General features: G+C 39.0%; 1 protein-coding gene across 2 annotated transcripts in view; it reads left to right on the forward strand.

Moving 5' to 3' along the window:
• The window catches only part of col27a1b (collagen, type XXVII, alpha 1b), a 66,292-nt gene that overhangs the window by 22,483 nt on the left and 22,645 nt on the right, over positions 1-21,164 (forward strand). For both annotated transcript variants that reach the window (XM_019366079.2, XM_005473605.4), the window contains 21 exons: positions 2,183-2,227; positions 5,150-5,203; positions 6,460-6,504; positions 7,317-7,370; positions 8,105-8,149; positions 10,030-10,083; positions 11,003-11,047; positions 11,308-11,361; positions 12,267-12,311; positions 12,517-12,570; positions 12,984-13,037; positions 14,049-14,102; positions 15,176-15,229; positions 15,305-15,358; positions 15,451-15,495; positions 16,460-16,513; positions 16,742-16,786; positions 16,951-17,004; positions 17,799-17,852; positions 18,073-18,126; positions 19,404-19,457. In XM_019366079.2, the coding sequence (XP_019221624.1) occupies positions 2,183-2,227; positions 5,150-5,203; positions 6,460-6,504; positions 7,317-7,370; positions 8,105-8,149; positions 10,030-10,083; positions 11,003-11,047; positions 11,308-11,361; positions 12,267-12,311; positions 12,517-12,570; positions 12,984-13,037; positions 14,049-14,102; positions 15,176-15,229; positions 15,305-15,358; positions 15,451-15,495; positions 16,460-16,513; positions 16,742-16,786; positions 16,951-17,004; positions 17,799-17,852; positions 18,073-18,126; positions 19,404-19,457 (1,071 nt within the window). The remainder of the gene's footprint in view (positions 1-2,182; positions 2,228-5,149; positions 5,204-6,459; positions 6,505-7,316; positions 7,371-8,104; positions 8,150-10,029; positions 10,084-11,002; positions 11,048-11,307; positions 11,362-12,266; positions 12,312-12,516; positions 12,571-12,983; positions 13,038-14,048; positions 14,103-15,175; positions 15,230-15,304; positions 15,359-15,450; positions 15,496-16,459; positions 16,514-16,741; positions 16,787-16,950; positions 17,005-17,798; positions 17,853-18,072; positions 18,127-19,403; positions 19,458-21,164) is intronic.

Below are 21,164 nucleotides of genomic sequence, written 5' to 3' on the forward strand. Positions count from 1 at the left end.
GAGACGCTGCTGGTGCTTCGCTTTGCCTGTTGGCTGCAGGGTTGATCTGGTGTGAGTTACACTAATTAAAACTGTTTGCTCTTCATGAACAGGAAGAACTAATGGAGATAGCGATACCTTGCCATCTTTTTTTCTCACATAATTGATTTTGTCATTTTGTGTCACACAAAGGATTTACAGAGCCGTGAAAGCGGTCCAATTTTTGTTTAACCCACATACGACACGCATGCACAGATTTCTTTTCCCTATTTTTACTGTACTCAGCTGTATTGGCTGTGGTGGAAAGCCCAGACACATTCTTTTGTTCTTTTGTGGCTGCATTGCTTTGGCTCCAGCAGGAGACTCATCTACCCTCGAAAATCCTATCAATTATTTCCATCTCTCAGCACTGTGTGGCTTGTCTGCAGATAAATAGACAAATAATCAGGAGTTTCACAAAACGTGAATATAACAGTGTCTGAGAGAATTACTGTGGCCGATTGGCTGACATCTGGCTTTGATCTGTGCAGAAAATATGAATCTCAAAAAGACAGTTGCCCTTGAAAGCGTGCTTGTTTCTTTGTGAGGACCTTTTGAACTAAGACACAATCACAGAGCGTTGGTAAAAGTCAGCTCATGAATGTTCATGAACGAAACTTCAATGAGTGCATTACTTTGTCTGCTTGTTTAAAGGATGAGTTCTTACATCACGATGACATAATAAACTTTAGTTTTGTTTAATTGGTTTGTAGCTGTGGGATAGCTCACATTTCTAAGATGTTGCACAAGGCTTTTCTTATTTTTTTTTTCATTTTTTATCAGTTCAAGATGTCAACCTGCCAGCCAGATTTTACTTATCGGCTCTGTGCCTGTCAGTCTCAATCTTTCTCAGCCTTTCAACCCGGACTCATGCTGTCCATTAATACTTACTATCTTTGGACAGCCAATCATTACAAAAAAAATCCAACCAACCAACAAATAATTAAAAAAAACACACTTTACTTTAAATTCTAACAAAGACTCTTTTTCTAAAAACACAGAAGACACCAGATCTTTCTTTTTTTGCACAAAAACAAAACAGAATGTCAGCACAAAAAAGTCAAATTACAACATTAAAATGTGCCCAGATGCATTTTCCTTCACCGAGGCCAGCATGAACTAAGTAAAGAAACCTTTAAAGTTGACCCTTTACATCGATACTACCACATACCTCAGAGGATGTTTGTGTAAGGAGAATTTTAATGTCCCTTTTTACACTCTGGTGTTTGGTTCGAGGGTGCTTTGCATTGATCTCTTGATGGCGACTTTATTTACTGTACACACAGCTACTAATTTTTCCAGCCTCTGTCTGACTGTGGTTTATTTGTGCTGCTGCTGTCAGGCCAAAGCAGCTTGTGGCTAATGACTTTACACTTCAGATAATAAACTTTTTCTCCCCCCAGAGATGACTTCATGTCTTTATTTATTGCCGCAGATCTTGATTGTGAAAAGATTAATACATTTTGTAGCCAGCTGGCAAGCTCATTTGAGATCACAGGGCGTGAAGGTGACCATTAATTACCCTTTTGGGTTTTACGCATTACTGCCTAATTGGTTTATTGGTTTAATTAATGCAAGATGGTACTGAATTGTTTTGTCAGAGTGCGGCGGTGGCAATGATTAGACTAACCCAAAGCCAAGTAGCTGTGCCACAACAATAAATAAAATGCCATTGTTCTTGTTTAGAAATGGTAAAGAAATGCCTTATTCAGGGTTCACCAGGCAGTACTGCTGATAAGTGGTTTATTAGTTTCACATTTATTACGTTTGCTTGTGCTGTGGAGCCTTTTAAGCTAAGCCTTCCAGGTTTTTATGAAGTCATTTTATTGAACTTTTTTATAGGAAAACAAAGTCAAATTTTCTCTAAGGCAGCTGGAAACTACTTTAGCATAATTTAAACCCCTGCACTGTTAACTGAGGCCCTCTTGAACGCAAGGTGATAAAAAGAAAAGAAAAAATTAATTGAATTTGACAAGTGACCATTTAACTTTTTTCCCTTCCAAGATAAACAGTCTTTTTGCTCCAAGGCACTTAACACTGAACTTCCTTGTGGAATTGTGACTGGAATATTATATGGCACAATCAGTTTACTTAGTATCAATTATTAGTATTAACTTTTAACTTGTTGCTTTTTGTTTGTTTGTTTGTTTGTTTTTGTCAACAGGGACAAAAAGGATATCCTGGTCCTGCTGGTCTCCCGGGTGAACCTGTGAGTATTTTTTTACAGGAGCATGGTAACAGTTTAATGTCACGTACTGAGAAAAGGTTTGTTTTTCTTAGCTGTCACACAGTGTTTACAGTGAGGAGCCCGTTTGATCCTTCAGAATGAAACAGGCGCCTAGTCTGATCTTAGTGTCAATATCCAAATAAAGGAGATGGTGTCTATTATTGTGATGTGAAAAAAGAAAGTTTTTCACAGGACAGCATGGCGTCCTGTGAAAAACTAAATGCAAACCATGATCCAGTAGCTTGTAGAAGCACCTTTAGCAGCAATATTTTGAAGCAATGATCTTCTATATCACTTAATCAGTCACTTATTTTCTTGTGGAGGAATTTTGGACAAGCTTTAGCTGTCAGATAGCTGCCTCAGTTTTGACTCCTGAATGTTTTGGTATACAGAGGAGTTCATAGTTGACTTAAAGACTGCAAAGTGCCCAGGTCCTGTGGGCGTAAAACAGAACTAAACCATTACTCCTCCTCCACTATGTTTGACAGCTGGGGTGAGGCATTTGTGCTGATTTACTGTGTTTGATTTTCACCAAATATGACGCTCTGCATTGACACAACTCCACCTTGGTGTCATCTGCCTAAAAGTCTTTGTTCTAGACGTCTTGATTTAGATTTGACAGTGCATTTTTGTGATCATTTCTGCTTTTATAAAATTGCTGGTGATCAATTAATTATACGGATTTGATTAGCAGCATCTGGCTGCTACTTACTCTTAATTTTCTAGTAGGGGTGTACTGTACTTATTTTTTTTATAGAGGTCCATAGAGCGTGTTAAAAGGAGACACAGAGGCTTAACGTATTAAATTAGTTCTGGTTTAAATTCAAAGTCAGTTTTTTCAAATATTGATTTTAGTTAAACTGATATATAATATTTTTTCAGAGCCTAGTCCGTTTACTTTTATACTTGTGACATTTATATAGCATTTCTATAATATATTTTTTTTCATGTATAATATAAAAAATGTTTCTGTCTCTTTCTCTGTCTGTCTGATGGCTGCAGCGTGTGTTAGCTGTTTGTCACAGTATGTTTACTTACCAAGTAAAAGAGCCAAGAGTCTACAGAGACAGTTCCCATAACTCTTAAGCATTTCTTTCCATTTATAGTAACAAAACAAGAGAAAGGGAGAGTGACAGAGGAAAAATACTAGTACAAGAGGCACACACGGGTTCATTAAAAAAAAAAAAAAATAGCAGTGATGATGTCTTTACACATGGCGGCTGGAGATGTCAGATATTAGTCATTTGGGAATCTTGGCGGGAAAATAGTGGGAGTTTTTTGGCAGAGGTGCAAGTAGGCTAAATAGTTTGAAGACTCTAGATCATTCCCCTCCCTAGTCCTTTCCCGTCTTCATGAATCTAAAACCTGTGAAATATCTCTTAGAAGATTGTATCGTGTCACAGTAAAAGGGAAAAAGGTTTAAAGTTCTTTTTTTTCAAGCACTTTTTTCAGATAATGTAAACTGTGTCAAATGTAACTACTGCATGTAATTACTGCAGAAACTCCCGACTGAACGTTAACCTGATAGTGAAGTAGTTAACTATATATTTTTCTTAAAACACTTATAAATGATATGTTTTCATAAATGCAACACGTGAATGTGTTTACATGCATATTTTTATTAGCTAGAAATGTTCACCAACTGCTTATTGACTTATTACTTCCACCTGGAGGTTAACTAAGTGTGGACAATGGGAACAGTGAGGATTGCCCTCTGGAGTTAAGAATGTGTGTAACATCACTTTTATGGCTGTGTACATGTCCTATGTGTGTGTCTTTGTGGTGTGTGTGTGTGTGTGTGGGGGGGGGGGGGGGGGGTGCAATATTTGTAACAGATAATTAAATATGCCATTTGATAAAGCTTAGTAATTGTGAAAAAATGTCTTGCTCTTCCTTAGCTCAACATATTTAGCTTATTATTTTACCTTAACCCTCTGTTGTGCAATATTTCTTACTTGCCAGTGGTGTCTGCTTAATTTTGTGCACCTATACAGTCTAATGCAAACCAATTAACAGTTATGCTTTAAAGGGCACCTTTTGAAGCTCTCTGATGCATTTTTTGCAGTTTCTGCCATCGAGGAGTTAATTATAGTTTTAGCTCTGATGTTCTGGTTAGTGATGGCATTTTACTGGACTGCAGTATATTCTAGAGTATGTCTAATATTAAGGGAGGTTGCTACAATGACTGCTGTTTCTCTGATTTATGGTTTTTACTGACATTATCCTTCTGGCATGTCTTAACATATTAATCCAGTTTTCCCAGGAATCTGAAAATACAGAAACCTCAGTTTTAAATGAATATGGTTAGCTTTAGGAATACTGTATGAAGGGCCTGTAATTTGCATTCCTTCATTAAGTAATTTTCTTTTCCCATATTTACAGAATTAAATGTTACTCTCTGATTGATGCATTTCATTTGGTCTCACCACAATGAAGGGATGACGCATGCATTATACAGTGTGTCGATAAGAATAAACATACCAATGCAGAGCTGTGCTCACAGTAGTCTTAACAGCATGCAGCTTGACCGCATTAAAAAAGCACTTACTGTTGGATTAATTGAGTGGTTAGAGTGGCAATGTCTGTAGTGGCGCCTCTTTCCTTAGGCAACTCGACTAAACAATAGGTCTCTATTGAAAAGCTTAGAGGTTTTGAATTCCTCTATAGGACCAACTGACTGTTGTTTATTACGGCATAAATATGTCTGCTTACAGTTTTAATTACTCTGTTTCCTAATTTTCTACGACTGCAATCAGCGAGGCTGCAGCAGAAATCATTTGTGCACAAAAGACGCCCTTATTCTAGGAATATTTCCTTTCCTCATCCTCTTTTCCTTCCTTTTCCTGCTTTTTAGTCTCTTGCATTCTTCTAGCACATATTTCTCTACTGTCTCTGTCTCCACAGGGTGAGCGGGGAGATGATGGAAGCCCTGGGGCAAAAGGCTATCCTGGCAGGCAGGTGCAGTAAATCTAGAGTTGTGGCACTGGTTGAGCAGGGATACACACACACACACACACATATACATACACACATATACACACAGACACGCACGGAAATAAAACAATAAATGGAGGCCGGCACATCTTTTCTATTGTGAATTCAACTTTTTGAAAAATTAGGGCTGATTTGGGACTTTTGAACAAATCAAATTTCATCTTGTAATTTGTACTTGCTGTCAGAATGATGAATATACTGAGAACTACAGGGGAGCATTGAATTCTTATGTTTTCTTAAGCAAGGAAATAATTAAACGTAATAATACTGGATGCTGGCAAAACTATAAAAAATCTCCGCCACCAGCGCCTCAACAAAAAAACCTAATTTGGTAAATCAGAATGAAAAGTGTGTAGCTGCTGATTGAAAAGAAAAATGACCTGTGGTGGAATTTCAGCGATGGATGCCCCTGGTCTTGTGAGAAAATAAAATGTCAAAAGGGTTTCTATCGTAAGCGATACCCTGAAGAAAGAAAAGGTAATAAAAGTGTGACTAATGCCACATGTCCCCAGGTACACACACACACACAGACAATAAAAGCTTCTTCTGTCCTTTCAAACTCTGAGCATTATCCCTTGCTTCACTTCTAGGAATAGTCTAACTGAAGAAGTCAAAGCTGGGGAGCATTAGAGTTTCTCCATGTTAAAAATCTATTTTATCTTAGCTTTAAACTCCAAAAACAACTGGTTGGCTATTCCCTCATTTACAACCGTTGAATGTTTAAGATAACTTAGTGTTCAGGCACAGGTCTCTGTGTTTGCCTCTGTGCTTTAGTGCACTGACTATGCCAAAACTCTGATCCCCTATATGAACTTAGAGATGTGTGGTGGATTAGGTTTTAGCACCCCCTACCATCTGTACGCTGGGAATCAAGAGGGCTATATGTTTATGTCAAGACTTTACACTTTGCTGTTGGGAGCTCTCCTGAGGAGAAAGTTGATCTTTATAGCTGCAGAGTCATGTTCTGTGCTGGTGGATTAGACTGCAGTGTCTCTGGGAAACTGATGTGAATGCTGCTGAAGCATTAACACTGCAAATGTCGGGGTTTATGCTAAACAGAATTTTAAAGAGGATACAAAATTCAGTATTCAAAAGGTGGATGCTAATTGTTAAGTAGACTAGTCAGCCGATTTAAATATATAAATTTACTTGTATGGCATCTCAAATGAATGCAGCTGTTTGTAACTACTGAAATATGCTTTTTTATCTATTACATTTAGGGCTTTCCTGGGCCTGCAGGAAAAATGGGGATAAAAGGGGTGAGGGTAAGTAGATGTTGCATTTGTTCTTGGTGGTGGTGTTGGGATGTGTGTTTTTGTAAGACTCTTTATGGTACTTTGCAAGTCTTTCGCCATTTCTTCATGTTTCCTGTTTTTGTCATGCTCCCTCATGTAGCAACTACTGATGGCCACAGGGGAGAGCAGCATGTTTCTTCTCTGTTGGACCTTCGCTCTCCTTAAATGAGCTGTGAAAATCATGCTAATTTAATTACCTAACCAGTGTGGTTATATAAAACAGCCAGTGTCATAAACACCACTCATCTTTTCCCGTTAACGCGATGATAATGATAACAGATGGTTTTCTTCGTATATTTAAAGTATGTTAGAGTCAATACAGTTTTTAGTAATGCTAGCCAGAGATCATAAAACTTTATAGCTGTGCTGCATAATGCATCCAGATGTAAGCTTCTCATTTCATGTCATTGTTATTTCTAATTTTCCACTGAGCAGGTTTGGCACAAAGATCTCCAGAGATCCCTGATGTGAGGGTATGTGCCCTTGGACTACATCGTGGAAGCCAGCACCATGCAGTCCATGGGCATATACACTTGCTTCAAGGTTTGGCTCTTCGAAACCACTCAACTGTAACAAAAACCTTGCAGAGCACTGTTGCAGATGGACCCATCACAGCTGAAGGCTTTATAAAGATTTTTAGACACGTGTTAGTGTTATTGACAGTCCTACACAATGCCCATCATCTTTGCTCAGTCTCATCATTTCCCCTTATCCACCTTTTGCTTTTCCATCTATCTTCGCCTTATCTGTTCCTTTACTCCATCTTTTATTTATCTCTCCAGGGTCACATTGGCATCCCTGGGCTTTTTGGCTTTCCTGGTCCTGATGGCGAGAGAGTGAGTATTAGTGGCTTTGAGAGAGAATACCCACTGGGCTGCATTATGTCCCAAAAATGATGAAATGGAAATGAGACCCAGTGGGGAGACTTCACTAAATCACTATTCTATGCCTAAAATAGTGCAATACTTTGCAGAATGGAGCCTCACGCTGCAAGCCAACTTCTCACCTGTTGTTATGTAGTGTAAATCCATAAATGTAGTTATGGATTTAGATTTACTTGAATGAAACAAGGGCATTAGATCAAAATACTAAGACCATACTAGCCAAACTCATCCATTACTCTTGAGTAAAAACAATGAATGCACAATCCTGTATCCAATAAGTTGAGCTTCAGATGTCTTATCTGATGAAATAACCTCACCTCAAGAACCATTTTGTAGCTCTTCTGTTTATCAGAAATTCAGATTTCAACTTTCTCCTGAACACTTCTGAGGATCATGTAATAATATAGAAAGCTACAGAACGGCTGTTAAATGGACCCTTTGAGATTGTTTTGTCATCTGCTGATACCAAGCTGAAGGATGGAATTTGAATATTTTATCCCCTCCCCCCCACAGTTGGTAAAGTTTCAAGAACAGAAACGGTGTTCTCTGCTTTCAGTCAATATTTTTGTTCTTGTGAGGAGCATCAAAACTACACACCGCCCGATAGATTGAGTCTTATCGCTGAATGTTGTCCAGGTTTTGAAATGATGTACTCTTCTTCTTATCCATTTCTTTCCTGTTCCTAGGGAATTCCTGGTGTTCATGGGAAGAAGGGCAAGATGGGTAGGCCGGTAAAGTTTTCTCTCAACATACTTCTCAGTTATTAATGTAGCCTTATGGCAATGACAGTGTTTGTGATCTATGGGACCTTACTGCAGTGCAGAGCTACTATAAAGCCCATTAAATGACCATTACTCTGACAGAGACTTCAGTTCAGTGTGAAACCCCTCCTGGCCTTACTCGTAAATACATATATGAGGCAAAAAACCTCAGCCTACTACAGTCTAAGAGGAAGCATAGACTCCGTTAGTACATATCAGAAGATTATAATCATATTCCCACTAAGCTTATTGCTAGTTTAATGTTAAAAAATGCTGTCTATAAATCTCATCATCAGTGCAATTAATTTTCTCTGACTGAAGTCGATTAGGAAACTTTCTGTGTTAAACAGTGTGCTTATGACTGTTCTTGTGTTGCGTTAGACTGATAGGCTAATATAATTTGTCAGTTGTGGGTTTGGCCCTCTGGAGACGAGAGAGGTCTATCGTCATTGGCGCCTGGAAGCGAATTTCGCGTCCTTCCAAGCTACATGGAAAACACTAATACTGCACATAACCACTTGTATGAATCACATATTTTTCCCAGGCTTAGTCCGGTTGAACATGATTTTTCAGTCTTATTATGCTGCAATGGTCAGCGACACATGCCAAGGCCTAAGAGTAAGCCCTTCATTGCCAAGTCATGAGCAAGCCATTTCTCTTCCTCTGTGGTGAAAAGTGAGGTCAGTTTGTGTAAGAAGTTGGGGTTTTTTTGTTTTCCGTCCTGACTCAGCAGCAGTGCAAGAGAACCAGACAAGCAAAAGAGCTGGCACGTTTTATCAAATGGGAATATGTGTGATTCACATGTCTTCAAGAACAGAATAACTTGAACCACAAAAAAATTGAAAATTGTCTTTTTGAATTCAGATTTTGAATGACATCAAACTGCTCCCATTTTCTTGTGTCACCCATACAGATAGAATGACTGTCTAGAATTTGCACATAGGTTTGAGAAGAGACTTTCATTGGACAGATCCTATAATTAAATCCTCACTGAGATTTACTGTCGGCACGAGAAAAAAAACAGTTGCATGTGTTTCTGATCAAAACTGAGAGAGTTATTGACAGTTTGGGAGCAGCAAACTTTTGCATGTTTCTTGTTTTTGCACCAATTACTGCTTATTTCTTGATCCACTTTTGCCTAATTTTCTAAAAAAGGAATGATTGTTTGCCACACAAGCAGCCCTATCTTTGCCATCTGTTTAAGACTCAAGCCCTTTTTGATCTTTCCCTCTGTAGACAGAGTAAAAGAGACCTCACCGCAGTTCTGCCATTTATCATTCCCCTAACCCTAACACTCACCTTCTATAGGCAAGTACTGAGGCGTAATGTGCAGTGGGTTGCATGTTGACCTTGGCATACTGACAAGCACACGATGAGCGTGTGGCCTCTTGGCTGCATCACTCCTCTTGTTCTGCCTCTATAATGGAATTACGAGCGCCAAGCAAAAAAAGAGCACAATCAGCAATTCCTGGGCCAAGCAGCTTTATTCAGCCATTTAGGCGAGTCCTGGGGGTTTGGTTCGCGGGCCGCTGAGCAATCCCTGCCAGCGCGTGCACACACAGACACTCGTCGCTTGGAAACAGTCAGCCATGGAATTTCCTGCCGGTCTCTGGGGAATGAAAATGCTGGGAGCACATCTGATAACTTGGCCTTACTCTGCAAACTTCCGTTTTGGAAAAACACTTTGTTGATCCCCTGTGTTTGCTGTAATAACTTCACCGACATCCCGTGTCAGGATGTCGGTGAAGTAAATGCATTCAACATCAAAATGGGCATTTTGAGAGAATGAATATAATAAAGACTCTCTCTCTCTATGGTTACATGACGATGCTGTCTCTTTGTGTGCTCAGGGCTTTCCTGGTGACTTTGGAGAGAGGGGACCACCTGGCCCTGATGGGAACCCAGTAAGTGAAAAGATGTGGATCCCTGCACGATTTAATCATGATCGGTGGAATCTATTTCCTTCCATTTGTCCCTGAAGTCCACAATGTTACACCTGACAGAGATTTAAACAGATTTCACATAACGATCACACTGCAGTGTCATTTAGAAGATTACATACAAAATGCTGTACATCAAGACTAGTGCAACAAACAGGTGCAATTCATACAAATGTTAATGTAGCACTTAAATTTCTTTAGTCTACCTCAAGTAACCTAGAGGGATATTTCTGAAAAAGTCGTTAACATAGTCAAAACTTAAAGCCTGAACATTTTATACTTACTCAGGACAAACCACGAGCCAGATCTTGGCATTCTCCCTCACTCATACTTATCCATACTGATATGAGGGCACCATCAGCCGTTTCAGTCGCCACTCATCTTTCTTTAGCTTGACCCTCACCACTTGTGATTGAGTAGGTCAGTGTTAGATTGTGATTGGCTGACCTCTGAGAGTGTCCCCCTGGCTTCATTTCCTCTCTCTCCAGAGAGAAGAGGGATGTTCCATTTGGCTAAATCCATCTCCTTTCATTCATAGAGAAAGAAAGGAAGCGACAGGAAGGCCACACTGGGCTGTGTGTCATCCATCTCTGTACTGGATGCGTGGCTTGGAGAGGATGTAGGCATAGCATGTGGCTGTGGGGTAGATCATTTGGGCAACAATCTGCTCTGTGTGTCAAGTGCCAAGTTGCTTACTCAATGCTAAACTGAGATAGAGTGGAGGAAAACATTTTCTCAGGATAAGGAAAATACTAATCAACAAAACAAATATAGAAACATGCCGCATTCAATCGTAGTCTCGTAATGACAGCTCTATGCTCCTGAGTGTGCATATGTTTTATCTCTTCTTTCTCTTGTTCTTTCTCCTCTCCATTCCTCCTAGGGTGAACTGGGAGCTCCTGGCCCATGTGGAGTCCCTGGTCTTATTGTGAGTGTTGTGCAATCCTTGTAATTGATTTCATAAAGTTATATTTTGTGGTTTATGCACTTTGATTCATTGTCTTTTGCTCTCTGCTTTTTCATTTTTCTTCCTTCTAAAATTAGTTTGAAACAACTTTTTTGTGGAGTATTATTTATTTTCTTTCTTTATGAGCATCTGCTATGAGTTTAAAACAACACTTGTTTTGCTATTGACCAAAATGCCTCCAAAGGACATCGTTTTAAGGCTGTTGGTGGGATTGTTTGCAGGGAGACATGGGCCCTGTTGGCATTATGGGATTACCAGGACCACCAGGACTCAAGGTAAATGTTGCAGTTTCACTGTTTTGCGCTGTCTGGTTTTGAGGTTTTTTAACTATAAGTTGTATGCATTTTGGTATTTTAGTGATTGGCCTTCAAAACTTCCTCCAGTGGAGGCTAAGCTTACATTGGTCAGACATGGTTAGTCTTGGGATTAATTATGCTACAGAATAGATGTCCCTCAAGTGGCAATCTCTGGGCTGAAAATGAAGCCAACATGCCAAAAATCTGCGTTTTTACTAACAGCCAAAAGTGAGTCAGTCCACAGAGATGTATGTAAATGATGGACTTAGCCACCATGACACCAGTTGGCTTTGGATTGTATTTTTAATCCTCAGTGTTAGTATTTTGGTCATTACTAATTTAGCTTTGTGGAGCCAGAAATGACCCTGTTTAGTCAAGAGTATCAGGTTGTTTTAAGTTAGCTGACACTAGCAAGCTAGGTTAGCAAGTTGCATGCATAAGCTCTACTGGTTCAAGACACAGACGCTCATTAATACTGACTAATAAAATAGCAGACTTAGTGTTGGGGGAAGCCTCGAGTGACCATTAAAGGAACTGGTGGTCAATCTCGATACACTACCATATTAAAAAGGCAAACTAAACTGCATTGGAAAGCATACAGCCTCAAACAGTTTTCCCTGTGTAGCTGTGTATGTGTCTGTTTGTTGCACTTGTGCCATTTATCAATACAGCTTGCTAACTACGTTTGCTTGCTTTTTCTTACTTAGCATTTTGCACTCTTAGCAAATGTGGTAACGTTTAGCACCAAAAAATAACTTGGTGACTGTTGTTGAGGCTTCAGAGCACAGAGATCATGACTTATCTTTCAGGTCTGGCTGTGTCCATCTTTAATACACCCTTGTGAACAAGGAAACATGACAGCGCTTTTTTTCTTTGCTTCTAAGGGAGTACCTGGAAATACAGGGGAACAAGGACTGAAAGGTGATAAGGTGATCTGCATATGTCTTTCTCAAACTACTACCTTTCTTTACAAAAGAATGGTTAATGTGACAAATCACAAAATTGTATCTCTCTCCTGAGAAAGATAACATTTAAGGCAAAGCTATAAAGCATGTGCTAATCATAGGTCCTTGTTGATAGAATCTTTCTCTTATTAACATTCACACTATTTTTTATGCTTATTTCTGTTTCCAGGGGGATGTTGGCCTGCCAGGAGAGCCGGGAGAATGTGGATTCCAAGGGGACAAGGTAGGTGTATTTTTGTATGTGCTCAGGTGATGGCGCAGATCATCCATTAATAAGATTATGGATTTAATGGCTGGCTTCTCGTAAATGCATCTGTTTGGGTCTGTGTCAGATTCCCCTCAGCAAGATGATTCACTCCAGATTGCTACCAATTAGACCAGCACAGAGTGTGTCATCTTTGCAACCATCTGTGTGTGCATGGATTAATGGGACTTGTTGTAAAGTCTCTTGTACTGCTCTCTTAAAGGGAAGTACAAACCATTTACTATAGCCGTGTACCAGGTTTAGGCACTAAAAGTAATGTAAAGAGTCTTTCACAAATGCCTCCAATGTACCAAATAGGCTTTGCACAGTACTTTTTGTTTTGATGCATTTGATGCCCCTTTTTGTCTTGTTAACTGGCATTTATGTTACAGGGCAGCCATGGCTCACGTGGGTTGCCCGGTCCTTGTGGAAAACCTGGACCACAGGTATTTTATCTTCCACATGCTTATTGATTTACAGCTATCCATTGTGGATAGTTTCATGCAGGAAAACTCCATTCAGTATAGTTGAAACCTCATTTAGTTAACATCTAACTGGATCGCAGTGATGCCGCCCCCAGAGCCAGTGCAGTGAATTGGAATTTCTTTGATTAAAATGATTTAATTAGTGATGTTGCAGTGATGTCTAGACTGAACATTATAACTTTATTTGGAAATAACAGATATTTCTTTTCTCAAGCAAGAAAACGTTTGCTTTGCAATTAAATTATGATGTGAAGGCAGTTTCTCCTTTTTAAACTGCGCATGAGAATTTTGTTCTGAAAGCAGAGTGGTGCGCTCAAAGGATCCAGTAAGTCTTAAGATGCTCTCAAGAAAAAAAGGTTGGTCTTCTTGAAGAAAGATGAGTGGAAATCTTCAAACGTATACAAAAGCAAACTTTATGCTCTTATGTGTGTGTGAGAATTTTGGTCTAATCAGGCACATACAGCTCAACTCTTCAAAGAGTAGGGCACAGGCAAATTCCCAGTGTGAACGCTCTCCGAGCTTTGGCACTTATGCAATCTAAAAGTTTCCTTAATGTTTTCAGTGCTCTCTGATCTGATTTGAGGTTCTTGCATAGAAAACTAAGCCTCATGCTTGCTTGATCTGCTATGTGATTTATGCATCTTTCAGCAATGATAACAGCCATTCCAAGGAGCTAAACTCATTCTTCATATCAGGATCTTATCTGATTTTCCCTTGTTTGAGGGATTTGTTGTCTGGTGCAATGAAAATTAAATTTCCTTTATTCTGCATTGACGTAAACCTTGAATTGCATAACATTTTTACAGGTGCTAAAGGGCAGGTTTATTATAATTGAAAAAAAATCATGAAGCTGTATTGGATTGTTTCGTTAAAGTGCCACTGCAAATTTGTGCTTTGGATATCGATTGTTTAGCTTTTTTGTTGTTGTTTTTACATTTCTGATCTTGGTGATAATTGTGTGACATTTTTAAGGGCAAACCTGGTGAGAAGGGCCCTGTTGGTTTACCTGGTCCTCCTGGCCTAGAGGTAGGGATAGATTATAGTCACATACAAACATATTATCTAAATACAGCAGCAATTTGAAAAGGTCCTGAGCCAAACCTCATTTCTTTATATTTGCTAGGAAAACCTGCAAACATAGAAATACACAAAAACTGGGTTGAAAGTCAGTGTTTTGTATGACCACCTCCTCTTTAACACAACATGAACTCTCTTAAGCAAGCTTTCTTGTAAATCCTGAAGTAGCCTTCGGGGATAGTTCTCCAGGCTTCTTGAAGGACATTCAAAGCTCTTCTTTGAATGTTGGCTGCCTTTTGTTCCATTCTCAAGTTTTCAGCTAGTAGCTCTTTGGGAATCAACTTTTTGGCTTTTTTTTTTTTGTAGATTCGACTACAGAAACGGATGTGAATTATGTATTTTTGTAACAGACTGAAGAGGCTGAAGATAAAATTTAGAATAGGTTCTTGCTAAATTGCTAAACACAAAAATGGTTCATCTATTGAGTTAGGTGATTCATAGGTCAGTGTTAAGTCACTTAACAAATACAGCCAGTCCTCTGAAAATGGTCAGGTATAAGAATTGGACTGAAAATGAGTGAAAAAGCAGCCAATGTCCAAAGAAAACTCTGAAAAATCATCAGAAAGCCTGGCTAACTATTGATAAATGGACTGGTTCTTGTAGAGGGTTTTTCTACTCAAGCACTCCAAGTGCTTTTCACAATATTCACACACATTGATATAAGCTTTTTCTTTCTATGTATAAGTGCTTTCAATCTAACATTCACACTTGGAGAGCAACTTGGGGTTCAGTATTGTTAGAATGTATCTTGCCCAAGGATATTTTAGCCTGCAGACAAGAGCAACCAGGGGTCAAACCACTAACCTTCCAATTAGTAGATGACCTACTCTACCTCCCGAGCTATAGCTATCTCATGACAACTCAGGTATTGCTCAATGCTTCCTGGAAACAAAATCTGTAGAAATGAGGAGTTGCTCAAGATTTTTGCTCAGTGCTGTTTATCATTTTAACCTTTTAGAGTAGCATAAACCATGCTACCATATGGTGATATAACTGGGGTTCATTTCTTGTTATTTCTGCAGGGCTTTCCAGGTGACATTGGCCCACCAGGACAAAATGGCCCTGAAGGTCCCAAGGTTAGTAGAACCACATCAGCTCAATTAGAACCACAAAAATTAAGTGAACCCTGAACCTCAATGTCTCATTAATAGGGAAAACAAGGAACAAGAGGTTTGCCAGGTCCAAGAGGAACTCCAGGACTTCAGGTGTGGTTAAATTTAAAAGTTCATTTAAGCTGAAATAAATGTTTCTTTATTTAATGTTGACTTTTTTTTAAAATTTGTTTTTTTTTGGTCAGGGTGATGAGGGACCAGTTGGGCCAGCTGGACCCGCTGGACCCGAGGTGAGTACAACCTAAGACCAGACACAACAATAACACAGTTGTCATTTAAAACCACAACACTTACTACGCTCATGTGTCTCTGCCTAAATTAGCATTGGAGGAGTAACTTTGACCAATTATGGATAGTAAGTCCTTTGGCTGACTGATCTCCTATTGTTTTCCAGATGTTTTCAAAGACTTCCTATTGGACACTCTGTACTCATATTACCAGATTGGTCAGCAAATTGCCGTCCTCCCGTCTATCATAAAAAGAACGCGAAAGCAAACAGAGTGTCGTAAACAAAAGAAATTCTTTAAAAAGTATCTAATGATTGAGTTATTTTTTAAGATGAATGCACAAGAAGAGGAACTTCTTGATCTAAATTCTGATAATTCATTAAATCTATTTGAGAGTGGAGTCAAACAAGTTGCCATTATTGTTTGTTTATCAATTGACTTCAACAGATGTAGATTTTTTATATCTGAATTGTGACCATTGTTGATAAAGATGCTATTCAAGCAAAATGTGACTTTATAAAAGACGAATAGGATGACTTTGAACTGCTCCACAGTATACAAAAAACTCCACAGTGACCGTCTCTGTCCAAAAATGTGTTTGTTTGGAGTCATCCCAGGCTAAACAATAGAGGAGTCTTTTCCAGTAAAAAAATCTATTTTTGCAGTGGTAGACTTCAGTCTGCCATCTCCCAAAAGTATAACCCACAAGTGAATATGAAAATACAAACACAAATGACCCAAAGAGTTTTGTGAGTAATAATAAGCCTTTGATGCTAGAAATGCCTCTTTATTTTTTGAATCATTAGCTGTCTTAAAGGAGTGTCTTTGTTTTGGCATCAAATATTGGTTTGTTTTGTGTTGCAGCCTCTTGAGGGAAGCAACACCTTTTTACTGGAGATACAGAGTTTATTGTTTGTTGTGTGGAGCTTCAGTACACTTCTCTCTGTCATTTCTACTTTCTGTTCAGGGTAGGCCGGGGAGGCAGGGATTCCCTGGACTGACGGGCACAGATGGACTCAAGGTCAGACTTAATTGTCATACGTTCACAGACGAACCGCTGTCACCCGTAACTGAACACTCTCTCCCTGGTTCTCTTTTATGATAATGTATCATCTGAATATGTATAAATTAGATGTTAATTCCCTGCTACCACAGGGGAACTGGCCTCTAAGCACATTTCAACTGAATTGCACTAAAAACGAAAGGCATGAATAAGTTTGTGATATGCTAATTGGCTGCTTTGCTGTAGGGTGAGACCGGGATAACTGGCGAGGTCGGAAAGCTTGGCGAGAGGGTAAAGGCTTTTCTCCCTCTTTTTTGCTCGTTTCTGTTTGATGCTCACAGTGTGTGTCTGTTTTGTCAGTGCCCCAGAGCTGTGCGGCCTATTATGAGAATTACAAGTTCATAGGACTAAGAGAAATAAGACACAGTTAAGACAGCATGTTTTCTCTCCCTCAGGGACTGCCTGGTTTTATTGGGCCTGTCGGAGAGATGGGTATCGCGGGAGAAAAGGTTAGCAGGGTCTAAATGTGTCATTCTTTGCTACTGTCACCATTTGTAGTCTCGTTTTGACCTTTTGAAATCTTTTCTGTAGTGCTGTATGGAGTGTGCCAGCAAATGCCCAAAAATATATTGAGCACAATTATTCAAATAAGTTCTCATGCAAGTAAAATTGCTGTCTTGTGGTTGTACGCATGCACCAGCCGATCACCAGTTATAGTTTGAGTAAGATTTCTAATAGTTTTCATATTTCTGTATAAATATGACTTAATTCATCATCATCCCAAAAGTAGATAAATTCAACTGAGTTAAACTTATAAAATTAAATTACTATCAATTTATTATTTGATGGAAATGATCCAATCATACCTTGACCTTTGACTAGCCACATCTAATCAGTTGTCAGTGAGTCCAACTGAATTTGGAATGAATAGTAATGAAATTCTAGATCACAGTAAGCTTGACCAAAATTTAATCAGCTCAATTGAATGATAGTTTTAAAGATGTTCCAGAAATATTGCACTCATAAGAACTGGCTGTACAACCTGAAAAAGTGATCCCACTTGCAATGACTTTTGCCCACATGGAGACACTAAAATTTGCTGGTAGCTTCCTAAATGTGTATATTTGCTAACTTTCTCTGTATAATGTAATTGTACATTTCTGATAAAACAAAAGCAACAATTTGAGAGCATTACTTTATTATGTTGTTATTGGGTGTAATTAAATGTTTTGACATATATTTGACTGTTGGATCAGTTGCAGTCCTACTTGTGTTTCCCTAATCGTGGCTTTTGGTACTTCAGGGTGATCGAGGGAACACGGGCGTTCCCGGGCCACCAGGTGAACAGGGGCCGATGGTAAGGAGTAAGTCTGGACCCCATCTCTCATACCAGGGGGCATTCTGTTGTAAAGGACTGGGGTGTGATAACAGATTTGATTTATCATGCAATAATTATCTAATAAATAATCTAATGACCATAATATATGGTCACCAAGGTTTTGTCACATCTGAGGACTTATTTATGCTTTCTTTGAAAGATTGTATAGATATCATTCAAGTAATGTTGTATTCATCAGGGTCACCCTGGAATACCTGGTGAGATGGGGCTACCTGGACTGCAAGGGATTCCAGTAAGTTTACCGTTATTGCTAGCTGCATCATAGCTGTACAGAAGGTAAACTCTCTTGGTGTGTGTGGATGTGTATGGTGTGGCTATACTAACCTGTTGTGCCATCTACACTAACAGACCTTATCTAATCCTTAATAACATGCTGAAAAACGGTGCCTGTATGCAGTCTTAGATCGCTCTTCTCACCGCACCCAGCTACACTGGTGCTATGTTGCATTTCTTTTGCTTCTATAGAGATACTTTCAATTTAGTTTTATTGATAACCTGAGATTTTCTAGAAGATGAAAAAACAAACCTTACAATATTAGAGCGAGAACTCCAACAATCAGGCGGTCTTATATGAATAAGCGCCTGGCAACAGTGGGAAGGAAAAACTCCCGTACAACAGGAAGACATCTCTGGGAGGCTCAGGGAGGTACAGTACTGTACTGAGACTGGTTCTGGGGGGTAAGGAGAAAGTGAAGATCGAAATGGAGAGTATAGGCCTAAACACAAATTACAGGAGAGAGCAGACCAAAGCTAGTTTCATACAGCTGTGGCATGCAAATGATGCAAATGCATCAAGAGTAAAAAGAGGGGAGTGGAGAAAAAATGCTCCGTGCATTATGGAAAGTCCCCCAACAGCCTGATCTGATAGCATCTTCACAAGATGGTTTAGAGTGACCTGATCTAGCACTAATTATAAGCTTTATTGAAAATAAAGTTCTTAAGCAGAATTTTAAATGTAGATTCAAAACTTGGAGCTGGTTCCACAGGAAAGAGGCCCAATAGCTGATGACTCTACCTCCCGTAGTGGATACTTTCGGCTGCTGCCGTGTCACAAAGGGTTGCCATAGAAGGTATTTCCACATGTTTGATTTGGCAGTTCTGCACCGGATGCCCTTCCTGATGCAACCCCAAAGGGCAGCTAAAGTTTCTGCCTCTTATTCTTTTTTTTGCGTTATTTTTTTATAGATTGATTTTCAAAAAGACAAAATGCTTATGGACACTTTGGGACAAACTACAAAACAAGACGACACAGAATTGATACAGAGATTAGAAGAGATGTACGTGGCGTTGTGTGGTTACGTGTGAGAATGTGTTTTTCGGTTCAGTTTGACATCAATGTGATAGAAAGGTAGCAGAAAAAAAGTCACACACTAATAGTTCAATATGATCATATGGTGTTGTGTTTTTCTTAGCAGCCTTTGATGGTTGACAACATATAAAAAAAAATGAGGTAGTTGCATCTAAGTCTCCACTTTCAAACTCAAAGAATCTTTTTTCATACACATGCAGGGGCCTCCAGGTTCCCGGGGATCTGTTGGCATCAGAGGACCCAAAGGCAGGAGGGTAAGTAAATGGAAGCTATAGTAAAAGATGATATCTCCATTATGTGACTCTTAATTACTGTCTGTTAATAAATAAAACACCATAATTATGTTTGCACCCAGCAAATGAAATTAGCATCATGATCCATGTCCAGTAACCTGCTAAAAGGCACTAATGTCACTATATCTGTTGAAATGCTAGCTTACACATCTACAGTCTTACTCAGCCTCTGCCATTACTGTAGACTGCTTAAAGCCCTGATTTGCTGTAATTGTAATCTTACATTCCCAGTTGCAGTAACAATAGTTTTTTTCTCTTTTTTTCCAAAATAATGAGAAGATGAACTGTGTAACATTACAGTAGCTCTAATTGTCTCTAAAAGATCCAGATATAATGACATCTCTTAAAGTACTTTTCTATAATGCAAAACCACAGATCATTTTAGAAGATAACCTCAGTGAGCCTCCATAAACCAAAGTACTGTATATCCTTCTATATAGAAGATGTAGCAGCTTATCTCAGAATCTTGCTGCATCTGCAGGTTTAAATCTGTCACTGGTGCTTCATTTTTTTTCCAGCTTTGCATAATAGAATTATGGAATTACAGACTTTAATGGTAGAGTGCAAAATTTTGGACAAAATAAATAATTGATCTAATATGTCATTTTAGGCCCATTTTTACCCCTCAGCCGTTAATGGGGTATAGTTGTCACCCAGGTGGGCATGGCGGGCGGGTGATGTGGACACCCAAGTTTGTGAATGCAGTAACTTGAGAATAAGGCAATGTAGGATTTTGAATTTGATACCAAAGGTGTAGCTACTAAAAATCTCAGTTGATTTTGAATCTCAGTGACCTCAACCTCAAGATCAAGGGTCAGAGATCAAGCTTACTGAAAAACCTTTGACTATGATAACTCGCGAATGAAGCGGTGTAGGAGTTTTAAATGGATACCATAGGTGTATCATAGTTTGAATCTGTGACTTTGACCTCTTGGTTGAGGTCAAGGGGTCAAGTTTTCTGACAATCTTGTATATGCGAATAACTTGGCTAACTTTGAAATAACTTTGAAACCGATACCTTAGGTGCATATATTGGAGGCTGAGGGCTACTACTGGTCGCTGCCAGTATTTTTTTGTTTTATGTTTTTTCCAGGTATCTCATGTACTCATCCACTTGTTGGAAAGACTTAATTTGTCCCTAATTATTCATTTCACATGCAAAATATATCCATATATGACTACTATACATTTGTGTCTGTTATAGAAATCATTTTTATCCAGTGTTTCAAGTATCTACAGACATACAAACATCAAAGTTTTCACAAGCCTGCAGCATCCTGTGAAAACCTGCATATGACTAAGTATATATCATGATTCAGTAGCTTGTGGAAAAGCTTTTAGCAGCAATACATTAAGGTAGTCTTTTTCTATATTATTTTATCAGACTGTCAGTTTTTGAGAGACTTTTGGTACAGAAGAGTTTATGGTCTGCAAAGTTTTCTGGTCCTGTGACTATAAAATAAGCCCAAGCCATCAACCTTCCACCACCATTCTCGATAATTCGTATGAGATGTTCACAGGCTGTATTTGACTTTCACCAAAAGTGACGCTGGCATTATGACCCAACATCTCCCACAAGGTCTTGTCTGACCAAAGTATGTTGTTCCAAACGTCTTGTGGATTGTTCAGATGCAACTTTGTAGACCTAAGCTGTGCTGCCATGTTCCT

This window comes from Oreochromis niloticus, linkage group LG12 (genome assembly GCF_001858045.2).
Source record: "Oreochromis niloticus isolate F11D_XX linkage group LG12, O_niloticus_UMD_NMBU, whole genome shotgun sequence".
Taxonomy (NCBI): domain Eukaryota; kingdom Metazoa; phylum Chordata; class Actinopteri; order Cichliformes; family Cichlidae; genus Oreochromis; species Oreochromis niloticus.